The sequence below is a fragment of the Thalassophryne amazonica genome, chromosome 3, assembly GCF_902500255.1.
Source record: "Thalassophryne amazonica chromosome 3, fThaAma1.1, whole genome shotgun sequence".
Classification (NCBI taxonomy): Eukaryota; Metazoa; Chordata; class Actinopteri; order Batrachoidiformes; family Batrachoididae; genus Thalassophryne; species Thalassophryne amazonica.
In genome coordinates, this window is record NC_047105.1 from 125,049,857 (window position 1) to 125,071,101 (window position 21,245).

Sequence of the window (21,245 nt, forward strand, 5' to 3'; positions counted from 1 at the left end):
CAGCTCAAGAGTTCAAAGGTTGTATGCCTGTGCTCCTGACCTTTAGCCTTTTGTTCCCTTTTCATCCTCTAGGTCAGCTGATCTCAGCCACCACACAGGAAATTGTCAAATCCTACTTCCCTTCTTACTTTCTGCTGTCGGTCAACGGGCAGATCCACACCCGACAGGTGCAGGGGAGCTATGACGACAGTTACCTGGGTGAGGAGAAACACCTGCCTCCAGTGACATCATTACTGCTGGGTCTGATTAGTCTGACTGATGGAGAATAAAATTTAAGGTTTTTCTCTTTGAATAATTTTTGAACGATTTTGCAGCTCCTTATTCTTTCATCAACATGTACAATTCATTCTTGCAATCATAGTAAGTAAGTATAATTTTATTTATGCAGCACTTTTCAACATCTTACGTCACAAAGGTCTTCAATGTAAAAAAGGAAAGACTAAACACAAGAACTACACAACACATGACCTGATGAAGCTCTTCTGGATGAATGATGTTCACAGAGCTAAGGGCACGAATGCCGTACCAATCACCAATCACACGAATTGGAAAAACAAACAGAATTCGAGCTGCAATCGTATGGGACAGACATTTGTACAGCTGTGTACGAAAGGCGCACGAATACCCAGAATGTGATATGAAGCCGGCTCAAATGATTTGCGCAATTCGGATCCAGGTCGACTACCCAGAGTGCAGTTCAAATGCGGACATAAACCTTCTCCAGTGAAAAAATAAAAACAGAATAAGATAAAAAAAAAAAAGACAAAGAATAAAAACAACACAGCACGAAACCAAACAATACTAGCACCTGAGGTCTTGGTGTCAAGCGCTGGTTGCGCAGTGTGGCAGGGTGAGCGCTGTGGGCCGCGGTTTTGAAGACCTGCCCTGTCGCATTGCTGGGTGTTGTGCTTGGATCATATTAAATACATTAAGGCCTGCTCTTAACCCACCTGTAGCACTGAGCAGAGACTCTGGACAGGGGAAGATGATTATCATCAGCTTTAAGGCACAGGCAGGGTTATTTTGTCCAACACCTTCCAGCCGAGCTGCAATCATGAGCCAGGCAGACGTGTCGACGTGTTCCGCGCCGCAGAGGGTTTTCTAAGAAGTGGTTAAGAAAGGCAACACCAAGGAGGTGCACTAGTTGCTGCAGAACATGATAAATTCAACGCCAGTTCCTTCAGCCCAGAAGGACAGATGCTGCTCCACCAGTCCGTCATTGACGGGAACCTGGAGCTGGTAAAATTGCTGGTGACATTTGGCGCAGATGTCCGACTGGCCAACAGGGAAGGGTGGAGAGCAGTCATTTGTAGCTACTTTTTATTACGTTAGAATTGCTTTCTACTTGTGGTGGTAGTTGGAGACGATATCTGTAAAGCAAGATGTGTGTGTGTGTGTGTGTGTGTGTGTGTGTGTGTGTGTGTGTGTGTGTGTGTGTGTGTGTGTGTGTGTGTGTGTGTGTGTGTGTGTGTGTGTGTGTGTGTGTGTGTGTGTGTGTGTGTGTCTCTCTGACTGTCAGATCAGCCTCAGCTTTCAGATATGGCTCGCGTACAGCATGATGATGTGCATCCTTTATTAAAATTTTTGTGATTAATTTTCAAAGCCTTTATTTTGAAACCTTTATTTTCATTACAGGCTTGGCTCACTCGAGAAATGCATTTCTTCTTGAAATGTGCCCGTGAATAAAATCAAGTGCACCCTCTCTTCTTCTGTGGTGTTTACTGCACCAGTTTAATCAGCTAATATTAGCTTAGCCTTAGCTGCACAAACAATGGGTCCTTTGATTTACCCAGACTGATGCAGACTGACTGCAAATATGAGTAAATTAAGTATTTTTATTTATTTTTGGGTGGTTTTTGTGGCATTTTGTAAATGTGGAAATGTGCTCCGTTATCACACTGTACCCGTGTGAACAAATCAAGCGCAAGTATCTTCTATGGCGTTTCACAGCAGCCAGCATCCTTATTGGTGCATTGCTGCCACCTTCAGCATCAGTCCATTCTAGTTGTACTAAATCCTCTCAATGAGTCCAGTGTCTTTCAAGTATTTAAAAAGCCAGTACTTACTTCCCCCTCCCACTTGATCTTATATCTAAAATACGTCCTACAGAAACTTCTTTCAGGCTTATTCTTCTAAATTCTGATAGAAGGTCTTGCCTTTCTGCAATATTTATTACAATGCATGAGGACACACTACACTGTCTCTGGCTGTGGACATTCCAAACATAGTCCATCCTGGTGCTTTCCTAGGAGGAAGAAAGTACTCTTAAAGAAAGTATGACCAGTTCTCAGTCTAGCAATAGTGACTTCATCCTTTCTTTACCACCTTCTTCTTCTGCAAAACCCCTGCTGTACTTTAAATATATATTTCGTATTCTCCTAGCACAGGGGTCACCAACCCTGTTCCTACTCAAGTCACACCTGAATTTTTAAAATTCAGCTCTTGATTGGCTGAGCACACTTGATAGAGTTAATTGCGTGTGAGTGGAACAGGGATGGGCACAGCGGACCTAAACAAATTCATACTTTCACAATATTCCACCATACCCTTTACCTCAAAAAAGAAATCTAACCAGATTGAGCCTTCAACACACTTTTAAAAATCATGCTGTTGCATGACTGTTTTTGCTTTTCCCCAATGGCCAAAAGCAAAAGGCACTGGTAGTGGTACTTTCACATCAGTGGAATGGGGTTCAAGTACCTACAGTGTCCTTGCTAAAAGCCAAATATATGAAAACACAATAGTTATCAATCAGTCCACACATTTCACAACAAACCTAAAGGCCCCTTCACACATAGTGCAAAATTTGGATGACGTTTGGACAAATACGGCGAAACAGTGCAAAACAGTTCGAATTTGCGCACCATGAAACATCGCGCCGATGGGCAGGCGTGCACGATCCTGGTGTGAGTGCTCGTGCACCTGACGGTATCTTTTGAGCAGGAACAGTGCAAGGTGCACCCATCGCTCCGCTTATGTGGAGTTAAAAAAAAAACGGTACCCGTGGGACCACATCACACCGCTTATGTGGAATAAATAAAAGATAAAACCAGCTGGTACCTGTGGGACAACATCACACTGCTTATGTGGAATAAATAAAAAAAAAGAAAAACACATACCACCCACTGGATGCAAACCTGCACCTTCCAAAAGCTCTGATTGCCAGTCAGCAACTTTACCACTGAGCTACAGAGCTGTTCTTTGAAAGCTGCGAGAATCTGCCTCATATCAGGAAGGACATGGAAGTATTACAAAAAAAAATTTTCAAATCACACAGCATATAAAAACACCGCATTGATCAAGTGAGCAATACAAATATGATCCTTCTGTTCCTCTGTTGATGACTCATGGTCACTGACATACAGTCATGAAATGACATGAATGAGAAGCATTGTGCTCTGATCATGTCCACATCTACTGGTCAGGTGCATCCAGTTGGCAACGCGTGTTCTGCCCGACATGCATGTCTTGTGGACGGCGCACTGCAGCACAGACACTGCATCATGTGAAACAGCGCTCACGTGGGTGATGTGATGGTTAGATTGCCTGCTGCGTGTTCTGATCTGACGGTCCGTTTCAACCTGGGGGGCTGTCAGTGTCTACTCCGTGTGCGCTACATTGCTACAGCTTGTTGCCACCGTGATATATGGTTTTATTTATGTTCACGTAAATACAGCAATCAGACACACGTGCCTCACAGTGGACAGTCATTAGTCCATGACTGTCCAAACAAAGTAGCTGTTGTTCAGCTGGAATGTCCAGATCCACAGATTGTCACAGCTGCTTCTGTCGGACGCCATGCCTCCTGTGAGTGGCGCACACACACCCACATGTCAGTGTGTGTGTTTGCAAAGTCACACTCGTGGGGAACTTAGACAAATTTCACAGCAGTATGACACTGACTGTCTGCAGTCTCTTGTCATGTGAAGAGTGCGACTGGCCACACATTTTCTAAGTGCCATGCGAGAGGTGTTAGGTGTTCGTGCATATCACCTGGAATTTGGCCGGCACCTGTCGCGAGAGGGTGTGATGGATTCACACAGCACACACTTTGTCTTTCAGCCGCTGGTGTGTGCAAATAGTTGTAGCAACAGGCATACGAGGCGTTAGAGGCAGGGACGATTCCACATGTTTTGCATGAAAATCCTGCTTCGTGCGCATGTCGACCAAACTTCGCACTATGTGTGAAGGGGCCCTAAATGTCCCTCACTCACATTATCAATAACTACTGTATTCACATCCATATGTTTTTGCTTCATGCACACTAACTGTGTTTATTCATTCCTATATCTGTATGTGTGTATATACTGTATGTGTCTGACCATGTTGGATGAATGTCAATCTTTTTCTTAAAATAACTGTATTTGCATGTCTCTTTGTATCTCAGTGTCAACCATGTCTTAACAGATGTACACTTTGTCTGTTAAAACTATGTAAGAGTAAGTACACCTCTTTGTACATCCCACCTTCAAATACAGCCTCATACGACCATCCATGAAAAATCTACTTAAGCTCCAAATTCTCTATAGGAATACAAACTTCTTACAGACACTGCACCAGTGTTGCCAACTTAAGCCCCTTTCACAGTGGCGTATTCGTAGAGCTGCTCATTACAGCGTATCGTCTATGCTGTAATGAGCAGCTGTCCGCCCGCTTTATGTGGAGTTTTTTCTCAGTACGCAGCAGTATGGTGAGGGCTATGCACGTAGGATGGAAGAAATTAAACATGTTTAATTTTCTTCGGCGTACAGCACAGCATGGAGCCTTCACGCGAGTACACGTAGCACCGTGCTACTGTCCGCTACTGTGAGCCCGCCCATGCTGCAACACCGTAGTGTACACCATTTCACACCTCCCACTGGGCTCCATTGTTCTTCTGAAGCTATAAATATTGCAAGATCATTGCTTCACTTTATCATACTGGACTCATTATATGAGGACTGTTCACTGTGTCGCAAAGTTGATTGTTGTCGTTTCATAAAAGCGCTCTCTCTCTCTCTCTCTCTCTCTCTCTCTCTCTCTCTCTCTCTCTCTCTCTCTCTGTGTGTGTCTGATCAGACTTGTGGCTTTAAAATAAAAGCGCTCTCCCTCACACTCTGTGTGTCTAATCAAACCTGTGACTCTTTAAAATAAAAGCGCACTTGCTGCATGTCAGTGCGACCTGATCGATCAGATCTGATCAAATCAGCGGGCCTGATCGGAGCAACCAGAGGTTTAAAAGTTTAACGAGTCACAGCGTTTCGTTCAGGGCAGCCTTTACCACAGCCAGACTCAGCAGCATCTGGACACAATGAAAGTGATCCACCAAGACAAAAAAAAAAAAAAAAAAAAAAAAAATAATAATAATAATAATGTTAAATGACTCACACGACACCTGCAGTAGAGAACAGAGCGCACTTCCACAGAGACAGAAAATAGCACTGAACTGGTTTAATAGCAGTGTGGTACACGTGACTGTGTGCACACATTAAAAAGCGAACACACGCAGCTGCAAGTATGAACGAACACTGAAAAAAGGCTGAGTACGCACGCATTTCGGGTGTATTTAAATGAAACACAACGCTGTAATGAGCAGCTCTACGAATATGCCAATGTGACAGGGGCTTAAGTGACTTTCTTGCTAAATCTGGTGGCTTTCCAAACCCTCTTATCGACTTGTTTTCTTAAAAGCGACTAGCGACAAATCTAGCTACTTTTAATAGCATCACTGGTTTGGCGACTCAAAGCATGTATTGATCTAGTCTATTCTCAACGAGCAGCAGCGGGTCTCCCCATCCGCTCAGTCCGCTGCTGCTGCTGGTGCAAAGCCACAGAGCCCAAAGCACTGAGCGGAGGAATATCTACAATCCTCCGCGTTCAAACATGCATGCGCGATGCTTCCGCAGCTGTTCACTCAGACTTACTCAGCCTATTGACCCATTTGCTGCGATGTGACTAATTAGTCACCAGACTTTGAGAAGCCCTGACCTTGAGATGTTATTTAATTTTGAGAAGTGATGGCCAATTTTAATGGCAAAATAATAATAATAAAAAAAAAAACAACATTCAAGTTTATTTGTAGTTCTAAATATTATGAAGGTGTTTTTACTCACTTTTTTGTCTCTCCCTTCAACAAATACATTAACAGCAAACAAAACAAAGGACGAGCCCACAATAACAGTCATAGTATTATTATTACAAATAGAAAGAGATAGAAAAAATAAATTGTACAATAACAAAAGTAAAGGGATTCTTTAACATTAATTCTCTTCAAAAATTCCTTATAGAGTGTGACAGTTTTATGACATTTGGGAGAGACTATAAGCTTAATACTGCTTAAATATAGTTCCAATTCAGCCAGAAGTCTGTGTAAATTCTTTTTCAATACTCTATGAATATAGAATTTACCAAACAATATTAAAAGGTTGATAATGTATTTAATGATCTCTCCCACAACATTTTTCCCTACATCTGTTATGACATCATAATATGCAAATGATATGCAAACTAGCCAATGATGTCATTTAGTGACTTCTGGTGACTTTTAGGACAGCCAATAGCTACTTTTCTTACTGAGGAGTTGGCAACACTGCACTAGTATTAACTAATTAATTTGCTCTTTCTTTCTTTCTTTCTTTCTTTCTTCTCTCCTCCAGGTTACTCTGTGGCTGGAGGCGAGTTCAGTGGGGACGATGAGGAAGGTGAGGGTCATATTTACCGCTGGGTTTGGTTTAATCACTAACCACTCCGCAACATACATGTACAGTATTTGCACAGCGTGTGTTGTAAAAAGGAATATTTAATATAAAAAATCTAAATAGATAACTAAGTTGTTGAGTAAATTAAATAAATGAAAGCATAGTTGTGTTGTCTGGATGCAGTATTTATTCAGTAGTTCAGATATTATCTGGCCTTAACCTTTGACCTCTTGCTGTCATTGTTGCAGATTTCATCACAGGAGTTCCTAAAGGACTCATGCTGTATGGTTTAGTAAGGACTCTGCATTTTGCTTTTTCTTTTTTTTTTTACAGTGAATTGTACACTGCACAAACTTAAAACAAAAAAGAAAGATTCTGAAATGATTCCACCAAAATATAAATGCAGTAAATGACAAAATATATTTGGAGGTGTAATACATCTTTCAATGAATTGGTAATATGTATATAATTTATGGGTGATTGTGAATTTGATCTTATCAGTGAATGATTGTCTCTGTCGATACAGGTGTCCATATTAAATGGAAGTGACATGAAGTCTCTGCTGAACTTGACGGGGGAGCAGGTATGGCCATCTGCTCTGTTTTTTACTTGACACTATTTGAAATGTGTTCACTTGTAAAGTGTTGAGGGAAGTAAAAGATGACAGAATTTGCCCTGCAGAAAGGGTCCTGTAGCAAGGGTCGAGGTCGAGTTAACTTCGTACAAGTCAGGGTTTCTCTGCAGCTGTGCATGAAAACCAAAGACACCAGCACCATGCTCATGTACTGCACATGATTTTGCCGATCATTGCCTCGTTAGTCAGACAAACTGTTTTTCAGTTGCTAAGTTCATTATTCACAGGTTGAACCAGTTGGTTGCTGTAGCAGGACAGTCCCATATCACAGCCTCTTCATTCAAATGATGAACCTGCCTGGGACACTGAGAGAGCAGCCCACTGTAATGTTTTTAGCGTGACTGGAGACCCCATTGCAGAGAATGACGCAGAATTTGTCTTTATTTGGCAATGTTCAACAGGTGAAGGTCAAAACACACAGGAAAGCTAATTGGCAAGTCAATAAAGCCCATGAGAGAGGCAGTGAACAGGAAATCGAGGAAAATAAGTAGATGGTCAAAACACAGTCAGTCATAGATAGATCCAAAAGATGGCAGGTTAAACTCAGAAATCAAGGGGGGCAGCAAGGGTTGGCAACAGGAAAACAAATACAAAGGAAGCACAAGAAATGACTGGTATGGGAACTAGACGTTCTGGCACTGATTGAAGTGCGATGGATGAATAAATAGTACTTGAATCAGTGAATGAAGAAGTAAAGCCTCAAAAATGAACACAGGCCATCCATCCATCCATCCATTTTCTATACCAGCTAACTTCAATTAAGAGTCACGGGAAGTCTATCACAGGGCCATATATAGACAGACAAACATTCACATTCAATTTAAAGTTTTTAATTCACCTAACCTGCATGTCTTTGGATGTGGGAGGAAGCAGGAGCCCCCGAACAAGGGCAGAACATGCAAACTCCACACAGAAAGGCCACAGGTGGGAATCAAACCCATGGCCTTCTTGCTGTGAGGCAACAGTCCTAACCACTAATCCATGTTGTGCTGGACACAGGCCAGAAGTATCAAAATAAAAGCATTGAGCAGAGTGTGACTGTGACACTCCGTCTGATGTGAGACAGTGTTTTTGACCTTCTTATTATCCACAACTCCCCATTGATAGCGAAGCTTGCGAAACCCAGTTAGCCTTCCATTAAGCTAACATTAGCAAGCTTTCTGTAAGTTCACAGGAGGTAAAGTCCACAGTGATGGCCCAAGGGTGATAACCGCTGGAAAAATGACTCGTTCACATTTGAAGCGATGACAGTTTACCACTGAGACTTCAAATGGTTCAGTAACAGAGCAGAGTTCAGGTTCACAGTCGTAAAAGTGGGAAATGTGAGCTGCTTCATGGGGAAGCTGAGTTGACTGTTTAATCCAACAAGGCTTTATTGTCTTCTGATGGAAGGACATGTGACCTTGCTCACATGGGAGTGCATGTGTGTGTGTGTGTGTGTGTGTGTGTTGGCGGGGGGGGGGGGGGGGGGGGGTGTGCATGTGGGAGGTCATCAGTATCTCCTCTGAGGTGTCACGTGGAGGCCAGAGGGCGCTGAGTAAAACTGTGAAGTCACCGTGCGGCTGATCTTGTAGTTGTGGGATGTTCACTCTGCGGCCGTCAGCTGCAAAAACAGCAGACGGCCTGTGAGCAGAGGCTGCTGCTCACGCGGTTAATGAGTCCCACAGTCCATAATCACAAAGGCGATTTCACAGTCTCACATCAGTCCAAAGAGGTTTTCAAATATATTTTTAAACAGAAAGGGACAAGTTCTCCTTTCCCCACTGGGACGACTGATGTTTTGCTGACAGCTGAGTGATAAAGGAGGAACAATGTGGACAAACATACATTACTATCTGCAGTTTATGACCTATGGACAGGAGTACAGAAGAAAACAGCCACATCACTGAGCATGACCAGGCTGTTTGTATGAGGAAGAAGATTCAAAATCGCTTCAGAATGCTGCAGCTGACAAATAAAAGTCCTGAAAATAATTAAAAAAAATAAGTTATAAGTGATCTGAGATTGTAACACTGCAGAAAAAACTGTAATTAACCACCCAGCCAAATCTAAATTAATACTGGAATCACTGGCCTCGGAGGATGGTCATTTAGTTGTTTAATTTTGTAGAAAAAAAGCAGATCACAGACATGACACAAAACTAAAGTCATTTCAAATGGTAACTTTCTGGCTTTAAGAAACACTATAAGAAATCAGGAAAAAAAATTGTGGCAGTCAGTAACGGTTACTTTTTTAGACCAAGCAGAGGGAAAAAAATATGGACTCACTCAATTCTGAGGAATAAATTATGGAATCACCCTGTAAATTTTCATCCCCAAAACTAACACCTGCATCAAATCAGATCTGCTCGTTAGTCTGCATCTATAAAGGAGTGATCACACCTTGGAGAGCTGTTGCACCAAGTGGACTGACATGAATTATGGCTCCAACACGAGAGATGTCAATTGAAACAAAGGAGAGGATTATCAAACTCTTAAAAGAGGGTAAATCATCACGCAATGTTGTTGCAAACGATGTTGGTTGTTCACAGTCAGCTGTGTCTAAACTCTGGACCAAATACAAACAACATGGGAAGGTTGTTAAAGGCAAACATACTGGTAGACCAAGGAAGACATCAAAGCGTCAAGACAGAAAACTTTAAGCAATATGTCTCAAAAATCGAAAATGCACAACAAAACAAATGAGGAACGAATGGGAGGAAACTGGATTCAACGTCTGTGACCGAACTGTAAGAAACCGCCTAAAGGAAATGGGATTTACATACAGAAAAGCTAAACAAAAGCCATCATTAACACCTAAGCAGAAAAAAACAAGGTTACAATGGGCTAAGGAAAAGTAATCGTGGACTGTGGATGACTGGATGAAAGTCATATTCAGTGATGAATCTCAAATCTGCATTGGGCAAGGTGATGATGCTGGAACCTTTGTTTGGTGCTGTTCCAATGAGATTTATAAAGATGACTGCCTGAAGAGAACATGTAAATTTCCACAGTCATTGATGATATGGGGCTGCATGTCAGGTAAAGGCACTGGGCAGATGGCTGTCATTACATCATCAATAAATGCACAAGTTTACGTTGATATTTTGGACACTTTTCTTATCCCATCAATTGAAAAGATGTTTGGGGATGATGAAATCATTTTTCAAGATGATAATGCATCTTGCCATAGAGCAGGGGTGGGCAGCGAGGGCCGAGACAGTGCAGGTTTTCCTTGCAACCAATCGCCTCAGCAGGTGGGTTGCTGATGAGCTTCTCCCCTGAATATAAACACCTGATCATGAATGAAATCACCTGCTGAGGTGGTTGGTTGCAAGGAAAACCTGCACTGTCTCTGCCCTTCATGCACATGATTGCCCACCCCTGCCATAGAGCAAAAACTGTGAAAACATTCCTTGCAAAAAGACAAACAGGGTCAATGTCATGGCCTGCAAATAGTCCGGATCTTAATGCAATTGAAAATCTTTGGTGGAAGTTGAAGAAAATGGTCCATGACAAGGCTTCAACCTAAAAAGCTGATCTGGCAACAGCAATCAGATAAAGTTGGAGCCAGATTGATGAAGAGTACTGTTTGTCACTTATTAAGTCCATGCCTCAGAGACTGCAAGCTGTTATAAAAGCCAGAGGTGGTGCAACAAAATACTAGTGATGTGTTGGAGCGTTCTTTTGTTTTTCATGATTCCATAATTTTTTCCTCAGAATTGAGTGATTCCATATTTTTTCCCTCTGCTTGGTCTAAAAAAGCAAACGTTACTGACTGCCACAATTTTTTTTTTCCTGATTTCTTATAGTGTTTCTTAAAGCCAGAAAGTTGCCATTTGAAATGACTTTAATTTTGTGTCATGTCTGTGATCTGCTTTTTTTTCTACAAAATTATACAACTGAATGAACATCCTCCGAGGCCAGTGATTCCATAATTTTTGCCAGGGGTTGTTGAACACAAACCTCCACCAACACTAGTTTTCAGTTCCACAAAATTTTACCTTGAAACTTTTTTCCTGTAAGAAGTGGCTTTTCATAAGCTAAATTCGATGTGACCAAATGTCAGGAGTGTGTATTTAGTTCATGCACTTGAATTGACTTTATTTTTTTTATTTATTTATTTATATTTTATTTATTTATTTTTTTGTGGCTTTGTCGGGGGGGGGGTTCAGTTTTTTGAATTCTTTTTCAGATAATTTTCACAGATCATTGGTTATCTTTGCTATGCACAATGTGTCATTGCTCTTTGGCACTTGGTTTCTAACTGATAACTGGAGGATAGACATACAGGCATAAAATTGGAAATTTTGGTGGTGTAGGTAAATTCATAACAGAAAAATGAGAGTGATTGAGGCACTTTTGATTGAGATATAATGCAAAATGTGCACCAAATGGGCTTTTCAATATTAAATTGAAATGTCCACAAAATCCACAATCTGGATCAAACTTTGTCAGGTGATAGTGAGCATCAGTCTGCACCTCACTTTCAAATACGAGACTGATTGGTGCATGTTTGATTAAGATATAATATAAAATATACATTGAATGATGTTTTAATAATTTTAATGCCAACAAAATGTGTTATCTGTATCAGATCCGGTGTCGCCAACCGAATGGTCCCCCTAAAAATCCGTGCCCCCAATGACGTGGTTCATGGATTGACTCTGCGTTTCTGCTTCAAACTGCACTTCAGTTATCATTTATCTCGGCGACAGATATCTGAAGCTTTTGTACAATAATCATTTCCACATAAATTCAGCATTATTTCATAATAACAAGCGGTAGAAGCAATCAGAGCGCCGCGGCTACACAAGCTGCTGCTGATGCATTCACCGCACATCGGACATTTCAAAGTGTCACGGAATTTCACATTGTTTCGCTTAAAACAGCCTCATTTCTGCTTAAAACTGACTTTAGATTGATTTAAGAGGTTTTACCTTTATCATCTGATGGTTAATAATCACATTAATCCATTTGATTTGCTTTGAGTGAAGAGACTCCGTCTCAGACGCGCTGCTGTGGTCCAAAATGACACATGCGCAGATGCAAAAGGTGGACTAATTTTTAGGGGCGGACTGTTCGGTCTACGACACCAGATCAGACTTTGTCAGTCAACACCATCCTACATAACACTCTCAAATAAGAAAGAAATGTAATCTTTTTTGAAAGAGTTAGGAATTTTTTTTAATTCTTCAATGTTAGAGGATAAGAAGTTTTCCAATTTTCCAAGATTTTTCCTGACTGATTAAATTTGCAAGGTCAAAGGTCAATCAGGATATGAATTTCATAATGATATATGAAAAATTGCAGGTTACAGGCTGTTCACAAACAAACAAATGGGGTGAAAACATAACCTCTGCCTATAAACAGTAATTAAACATTTAGTCATTCAAAATGTTTAACTACTGTTTTTTTTCTGGACTATGCACCAGAGTATAAGTTATTACCTGTCAAAAAAATGTGCCATGAAGAGTAAAAGCAAACATGTTGTACTGTAGTATAAGTTGCATTTATTGCTAAAATGTGGTGCTACTAATTCATGCAACAACATAACAACATGATATGATATAATGTGGGGATTTCTTGCATTTCCATGAACAGCCCCTGAAGATGCTGTGCACACTGAAAAAAAACTGTCCCTTTCAAAATAAGCCAAATATTACGAAATCAAGCCACATTATCTTGTATTAAGCAAGAAAATCTGGCAGTGGGGTAAGAAAAATTTACTTGGTTAGAATTCTCAAAACTAGCAAAATGTCTGGGCACTGAATAATCAAAATGTACCTTAAAACTAAACAGAATTCTTATTTTAAGATTAGCCTCTGTCTTAAAAAAAGGCTAACCATTTTGTTCCTTTGCTTGGTTGATTTGAAATCCATTGCCTTTCCTTGTTACTGGTAAAATACAGCTTGATATTAGCTGGAAAAACTTAAGAAAAAGTGAGATACATTTTCCCAAAACAAGACATTTTTTCTTATGTAAAAAAAAATGCTTGACAAGATTATTTTTCTATTTACATAAACATTAAGTCAAATTTTCTTTAAACAAGTCTTATTTTACTTTCTTAGATATCAGTTTTTGCAGTGCATTCTGTATTATGAGCTGTAGATTTTGCAGAAGCACAGTTGTGGTAAAGTTAAATGCAATATTGTCCAGTTATTGCTACTTTTGGTTTTGCCCGTATCGTATAGTACTAGCTCAGCGTCATGGTATCATCACACCACACGCTAGAGCGGTACATTACTTCATCGAACTGCACGCTACAGAACAGACACGGCTAATCACTGATGCTATTTTACTCTTTATTTCTATACCATTACAGCATAGGGGAGGGGCAGGGCTGTGTAGGGGACGCAGTGTTTCATCAGGCCCCCATTTCTGTCCCACCCAAAATACACTGAGGACAAAAATGAAGAAATCCAGTTTAACAGTATAAATCCACAATTCAGTAAGTCATAGATTAGAGTTTTTCTTCCATTTTTTTTCCAGAATAGTTAGTTTTCTAACATATATTAGGTGTTTACTTTGGTTAGCATTCTGTCTGAAATAAAAAAAATAAAACTTAAAACTTAGTTGTGTTGATAAGTGTAATACAATATAGTTAAATAAGAACCTAAATTAAGGATCGATAGCAAGAGTCAAACTAACGCCTGAGTACGTTCAGTGCAAATTGCTGGTGTTCAGTTCTGTAACATTTCAGATACAAACTGTATGTTGTGTGTGGGCCGCCAGAAGAGGAGGTACTGCTGGCCCACCACCAGAGGGCGCCCTGCCTGAAGTGCGGGCTTCAGGCACGAGAGGGCGCTGCCGCCATGGACACAGCCGGGGGTGACAGCTGTCGCTCATTACCTCTTGACAGCTGTCACCCATCTACTCAACATCATCTCACTCCATAAAGACCAGACGTCATCTCCACCTCGTTGCCGAGATATCATACTTCATTGGAGCAGTACCAAATCCGACAGTCGGGGACGGTGATCACCTGGGAATTCGGGACTTGGCGGCTCCAGTATTCACCAGGTTCTGGGGCGGCGGAAATCGTGTGGTTCCGGCTCTCCTCAGGACAGACGTCTTCTATCCTCGAGCCTGCCCACACGTCACCTTTGTGTATTGACTGTTGTGATATTCTGAGATTGTCTGTATGTTCGTTGTGCACATTCACAACATTAAATTGTTATATTTTGGCTCATCTATTGACCGTTCTTTTGCACCCCCTGTTGTGGGTCCGTGTCACTACACTTTCCCAACAGGATATCTCGGCCAGCGTCATGGACTCCGAGGGGCGTCACCCGGCTGTTGAACGACCAATGGGAGAGCAGGGAGCGCAGGCGTCTGCAGGAGACGTGATTGGTGAGCTGCAGCACATTCTCACCGCCTTTACGGCTCGGTTGGATCAAATGACTGAGCAAAACATCCTCCTGAACCGCAGGGTGGAGGCTTTCTCCGCACAGATGGCGGCGAGCGCTCAGGGCGCTGCTGCAGCTCGTCCTCCTGCCGACCCTGTGCAGGATATAAATGTTCCAGTGGTGGTTCAACAACCCCTCCCACCATCCCCTGAAGCATACATAAGCCCTCCTGAGCCGTACGGAGGTTGTGTGGAGACGTGCGCGGACTTTCTTATGCAGTGTTCGCTCGTCTTCGCACAACGTCCCGTCATGTACGCGTCAGATGCTAGTAAAATAGCTTATGTGATTGCTCTGCTTCGGGGTAAAGCACGCGCCTGGGCTACGGCGCTCTGGGAACAGAACTCACGGTTGTTATCAGCATACACTGGGTTTGTGGGGGAGTTCAGAACAGTGTTTGATCACCCTAACAGAGGAGAGACCGCTTCAACAGTGCTGCTGTCAATGAGACAGGGACGCGAGAGCGCAGCCGCTTATGCAGTCAACTTCCGCATCGCGGCTGCGAGGTCCGGCTGGAATAACGTTGCGCTCCGCGCCGCCTTCATAAACGGACTGTCGTTGGTTCTGAAGGAGCAGCTGGTAGCTAAGGAGGAACCGCGGGATTTAGATGGGCTTATCGATCTCGTTATACGGTTAGACAATCGGTTGGAGGAACGCCGTCTGGAGCGAGGCGAAGGACGTGACCGGATACGCGCCGCCCCTCTCCCTTCCGGGTTCGAAAAGGGGCCGCCCTCCCCACTCTCCACAGCCGCAGCGCTTTGTGGGGCAACAGCTCCCCCTGCTGACGTTGTTAGGGAAACGCACAGGGCCAAAATGGGGAGGCTGATCCGTGGAGAGTGTTTTCTCTGCAGCTCAACTGAGCTCACACAGAGAAACTGCCCCAAACGGCCAAAACCACAACACTCGCCCTTAGAGACTGGGCTAAGGGGGGGTCAAAACATTCAAGTGAGACACACACAAATTGCCACACGACTCCCAGTCACAATCCTGAGCGGGGATTTAACCCTTCAAGCCCGAGCACTGGTGGACACGGGGTCAGAAGGGAATCTGCTAGACAGCAGATGGGCAAGGGAGGTAGGGCTCCCTCTGGTGGCGCTTCCTTCGCCATTGTAGGTGCGGGCACTAGATGGCACCCTCCTCCCTTTACTCACACACAAGACACAACCAGTAACTCTGGTGGTGTCTGGAAACCATCGGGAGGAGATTGAGTTTTTTGTAACTCCTTCTACCTCCCGCGTGATTTTGGGCATCCCATGGATGTTGAAACACAATCCCCGGATTGATTGGCCGTCTGGGGTGGTGGTTCAGTGGAGCAAAACCTGCCATCGGGAGTGTTTAGGATCCTCGGTTCCTCCCGGTTCACAGGCTAAGGAGGAGGTCAAAGTCCCTCCCAATCTGACGGCAGTGCCGGTTGAGTACCACGATCTTGCTGACGTCTTCAGCAAGGATCTGGCACTCACCCTTCCCCCGCACCATCTGTACGATTGTGCCATTGATTTGGTTCCAGGCGCTGAGTTCCCGTCCAGCAAGCTGTACAACCTCTCACGACCTGAGCGCGAATCAATGGAGACCTACATCCGGGACTCAATAGCTGCCGGGCTGATCCAGAACTCCACCTCCCCGATGGGGGCAGGTTTCTTTTTTGTGGGCAAGAAAGATGGCGGACTTCGTCCATGTATTGATTACAGGGGGCTGAATGAGATTACGGTTCGCAACCGATACCCGTTGCCATTGTTAGATTCCGTGTTCACGCCCCTGCATGGAGCCAAAATCTTTACTAAGCTGGATCTTAGAAATGCGTATCACCTGGTTCGGATCCGGAAGGGAGACGAATGGAAGACGGCATTTAACACCCCGTTAGGTCACTTTGAGTACCTGGTCATACCGTTCGGCCTCACCAACGCCCCCGCAATGTTCCAAGCCTTGGTTAACGACGTCTTGCGGGACTTCCTGCACCGATTCGTCTTCGTATATCTGGACGATATTCTCATCTTTTCTCCGGATCCTGAGACCCATGTCCAGCATGTACGTCAGGTCCTGCAGCGGTTGTTAGAGAACCGACTGTTTGTGAAGGGCGAGAAGTGCGAGTTTCACCGCACGTCTTTGTCCTTCCTGGGGTTTATAATCTCCTCCAACTCCGTCGCCCCTGATCCGGCCAAGGTTGCGGCGGTGAGAGATTGGCCCCAACCAACAAGCCGTAGGAAGCTGCAACAGTTCCTCGGTTTCGCTAATTTCTATAGGAGGTTCATTAAGGGCTACAGTCAGGTAGTTAGCCCCCTGACAGCCCTGACCTCTCCAAAAGTCCCCTTCACCTGGTCGGATCGGTGCAAAGCCGCGTTCAAGGAGTTGAAACGACGGTTCTCTACTGCGCCAGTTTTGGTGCAGCCCGACCCTAGCCGCCAGTTCATGGTTGAAGTGGACGCCTCTGACTCAGGGATAGGAGCCGTGCTGTCCCAGAGCGGAGAGACCGATAAGGTTCTTCACCCGTGTGCCTACTTTTCACGCAGGTTGACCCCGGCTGAACGGAACTATGACGTCGGCAATCGAGAACTCCTTGCGGTGAAAGAGGCTCTTGAGGAGTGGAGACACCTGTTGGAGGGAGCGTCTGTGCCGTTCACGGTTTTCACTGACCATCGGAACCTGGAGTATATCAGGACCGCCAAGCGGCTGAACCCCAGGCAAGCCCGCTGGTCACTGTTCTTCGGGCGTTTTGACTTCCGGATCACCTATCGCCCCGGGAGCAAGAACCAGAGGTCGGATGCCTTGTCCCGGGTACACGAAGAGGAGGTCAAAACTGCACTGTCGGATCCACCGGAGCCCATCCTGCCTGAGTCCACTATCGTGGCCACCCTCACCTGGGACGTGGAGAAGACCGTCCGGGAGGCCCTGGCACAGAGCCCGGACCCAGGAACAGGTCCGAAGAACCGTCTGTACGTCCCACCAGAGGCCAGAGCTGCAGTCTTGGACTTCTGTCACGGTTCCAAGCTCTCCTGTCATCCAGGGGTGCGAAGGACCGTGGCAGTTGTCCGGCAGCGCTTCTGGTGGGCGTCTATGGAGGCAGACGTCCGGGAATATATCCAGGCCTGCACCACCTGTGCCAGGGGCAAGGCAGTACACACGAAGGCCCAAGGACTCCTCCAGCCGCTGCCGGTGCCTCATCGCCCCTGGTCCCACATCGGCCTGGATTTCGTCATGGGCCTCCCGCCGTCCCAGGGCAACACCACCATCTTCACGATAGTGGACCGTTTCTCCAAGGCGGCCCACTTCGTGGCCCTCCCGAAGCTCCCAACAGCCCAGGAGACAGCAGGCCTCCTGGTCCACCACGTTGTCCGTCTGCATGGGATACCCTCCGACATCATCTCAGATCGTGGTCCCCAGTTCTCCTCACACGTCTGGAGGAGCTTCTGCAGGGAACTGGGGGCCACCGTGAGCCTCTCGTCCGGGTACCATCCACAGACGAACGGACAGGCAGAGCGGGTCAACCAGGAACTGGAACAGACCCTCCGCTGCGTCACATCCGCGCACCCGACGGCCTGGAGTAACCATCTGGCCTGGATCGAGTATGCGCATAACAGCCAGGTGTCTTCGGCCACCGGCCTCTCCCCATTTGAGGTGTGTTTGGGGTATCAGCCCCCGTTGTTTCCCGTGGTGGAGGGAGAGGTCGGTGTGCCCTCGGTCCAGGCCCACCTGCGGAAGTGCCGTCGGGTGTGGCGCTCCGCCCGCTCTGCCTTGTTGAAGGCCCGGACGAGGGCGAAGACCCATGCAGACCGCCGGCGATCCCCGGCCCCTGCTTACCAGCCCAGGCAGGAGGTGTGGCTTTCCACGAAGGACATCCCCCTGCAGGTGGACTCCCCGAAACTTCAGGACAGGTACATTGGCCCCTTCAAGATCCTCAAAGTCCTCAGTCCTGCCGCAGTGAAGCTCCAACTCCCGGCTTCACTGCGGATCCATCCGGTTTTCCACGTGTCACGTATCAAACCTCATCACACCTCACCCCTCTGTGCTCCCGGACCGGCGCCCCCTCCTGCTCGGATCATTGACGGGGGGCCGGCTTGGACGGTGCGCCGGCTCCTGGACGTCCGTCGGATGGGTCGGGGGTTCCAGTACTTGGTGGACTGGGAGGGGTATGGACCCGAAGAACGCTCCTGGGTGAAGAGGAGCTTCATCCTGGATCCGGCCCTCCTGGCCAACTTCTACCATCGACACCCCAACAAGCCGGGTCAGGCGCCAGGAGGCGCCCGTTGAGGGGGGGGTCCTGTTGTGTGTGGGCCGCCAGAAGAGGAGGTACTGCTGGCCCACCACCAGAGGACGCCCTGTCTGAAGTGCGGGCTTCAGGCACGAGAGGGCGCTGCCGCCATGGACACAGCCGGGGGTGACAGCTGTCGCTCATTACCTCTTGACAGCTGTCACCCATCTACTCAACATCATCTCACTCCATAAAGCCCAGACGTCATCTCCACCTCGTTGCAGAGATATCATACTTCATTGGAGCAGTACCAGATCCGACAGTCGGGGACGGTGATCACCTGGGAATTCGGGACTTGGCGGCTCCAGTATTCACCAGGTTCTGGGGCGGCGGAAATCGTGTGGTTCCGGCTCTCCTCAGGACAGACGTCTTCTATCCTCGAGCCTGCCCACACGTCACCTTTGTGTATTGACTGTTGTGATATTCTGAGATTGTCTGTATGTTCGTTGTGCACATTCACAACATTAAATTGTTATATTTTGGCTCATCTATTGACCGTTCATTTGCGCCCCCTGTTGTGGGTCCGTGTCACTACACTTTCCCAACACTGTACTGACGATCAATCACATGTTGTCCTGTTATTTATTTATTTATTTATTTTACTTTGCAGCAGTGGTAGGAAACATTGTGTAAAATGGAGGCAGCTATCAATGTAGCTATGTTTTTATAAACAATCCACCAAATCTATAGTTTATTTTCTCTCTTTCTATAAATAGTGCAGCAGATAAGAGAATATTTAGAGGGAAATCCTGCGAATGATGATAAAAGCATCAAATTCGGCAGAAATACTCCTCAGACAATCCTCTTTTGAAAAAAACCGATTGGCCACTTAAATTTTCAGTTGGCGTTCAGGTAGAGGTCAATTGAAGAATTACATAGTAGTCAAAATTAAAAGATGCTCCAATCATATTGAAACCTATGCCACATTACTTGCCTGATCATAAAGATTCCAAAAACGTATGGTTTGGATGGTGTGTAACTGAATTCTGTGGAGTTATGGGATAAAAACAGCAAGAATGGTGACAAAGGTCAGTGTCGGTTTGTACAGGGGTCAAAAGTTAAAGTTGCTCCAATTTTGGTAAAAAGTGAGGCAAATACTACTTGAGTTAGCACGTTTTTATAAAGGAATAGTTTGGACCATGTATCATCCTTACTTATTACGTTACTGTGTAACATATGTCACATGTCATAGAATCCAATAGACATAGACCTTGTTTGACCTTTACTTTGGAGACCAAGCATTCAACACTGTCAACACTATTCCATTTATTAATCCTATTAGCTCACCCAATAATTTGCATCACTTTTTACCAAAATTGGAGCAACTTTAACTTTTGACCCCTGTACAAAATGAAACTGAGCTTTGTCACCATTCTTGCTGTTTTTATCCCGTAACTCCATAGAATTCAGTCACAGATAGTCCAAACTATACCTTTTTGGAATCTTTATGATTAGGCAAATAATGTGGAATATTTTTCAATATGATTGGAGCATCTTTTAATTTTGACCTCTGTGCAATTCTTCAATTGACCCCTACCTGACCACCGATTGAAAAGTCAAGTGGCCATTCGTTTTTTTTCAAAAGGAGTGTCTAAGGAGGATTTCTGCCGAATTTGATACTTTTATCACCATTTGCATGATTGTTTCAGTTATCTGCTGCACTAAAATGCATCATCTATCCCATTAAAGGGCAAACATCTCCCAACACAGTTAAATATATTTCATACTCATTTTGTGGAAATGTGTTTCCTTTGCATAATAGTGTAATTATTACGTGGTTAGCTATGCTAGCTGTGGCACTCCATCCTAGTTTGGCTAATTACTATGTCACTCTTTTCCTGCTTCTTCTTGAGAAAATCTTTATTTTGCTAATCTGTTGGCAAATGGCAGGTTATTATCCAGGACGTGGGTTTACATCATGTATCTTTGCTTTTGTGACATTAGATATTTGTGCTTGTTAGTCTGTGATCTGCTCAGGAACGTGAGGCAACTTTAAGTGCTGACACAGCCAGTTTCAGGTTGTGTCAGACACCATATTGGAATGTTGTTATAAACAGGAGGGTAACCAGTGGTGAAGTGTTGTGAACAAGTTGTCTCCCTTTTGGGTTCCCATTGGCACACACTTGGCAGAGAGCAGTCAGCTATTTGTCGCTTCTTTCATGCATAACTTCAGAAAAACCTCAGTCATCTGCAGTGATGCAGATGTCGTCCACACGTAGTTTTAATTTTAGCTGGGATGTCTCTTCATAGGGGATACAAGTTTTGATGGCTGAATTTTTACAGTTGGTAAAACCTGGATGAATT

At 44.7% G+C, this 21,245-nt stretch overlaps 1 protein-coding gene across 1 annotated transcript in view; it reads left to right on the forward strand.

Moving 5' to 3' along the window:
• The window catches only part of LOC117507546 (integrin alpha-5-like), a 215,658-nt gene that overhangs the window by 63,225 nt on the left and 131,188 nt on the right, over window positions 1–21,245 (forward strand). The window contains exons 7-10 of the mRNA XM_034167411.1: window positions 73–198; window positions 6,636–6,680; window positions 6,926–6,969; window positions 7,204–7,260. Coding sequence (XP_034023302.1) covers window positions 73–198; window positions 6,636–6,680; window positions 6,926–6,969; window positions 7,204–7,260 — 272 coding nt within the window. The remainder of the gene's footprint in view (window positions 1–72; window positions 199–6,635; window positions 6,681–6,925; window positions 6,970–7,203; window positions 7,261–21,245) is intronic.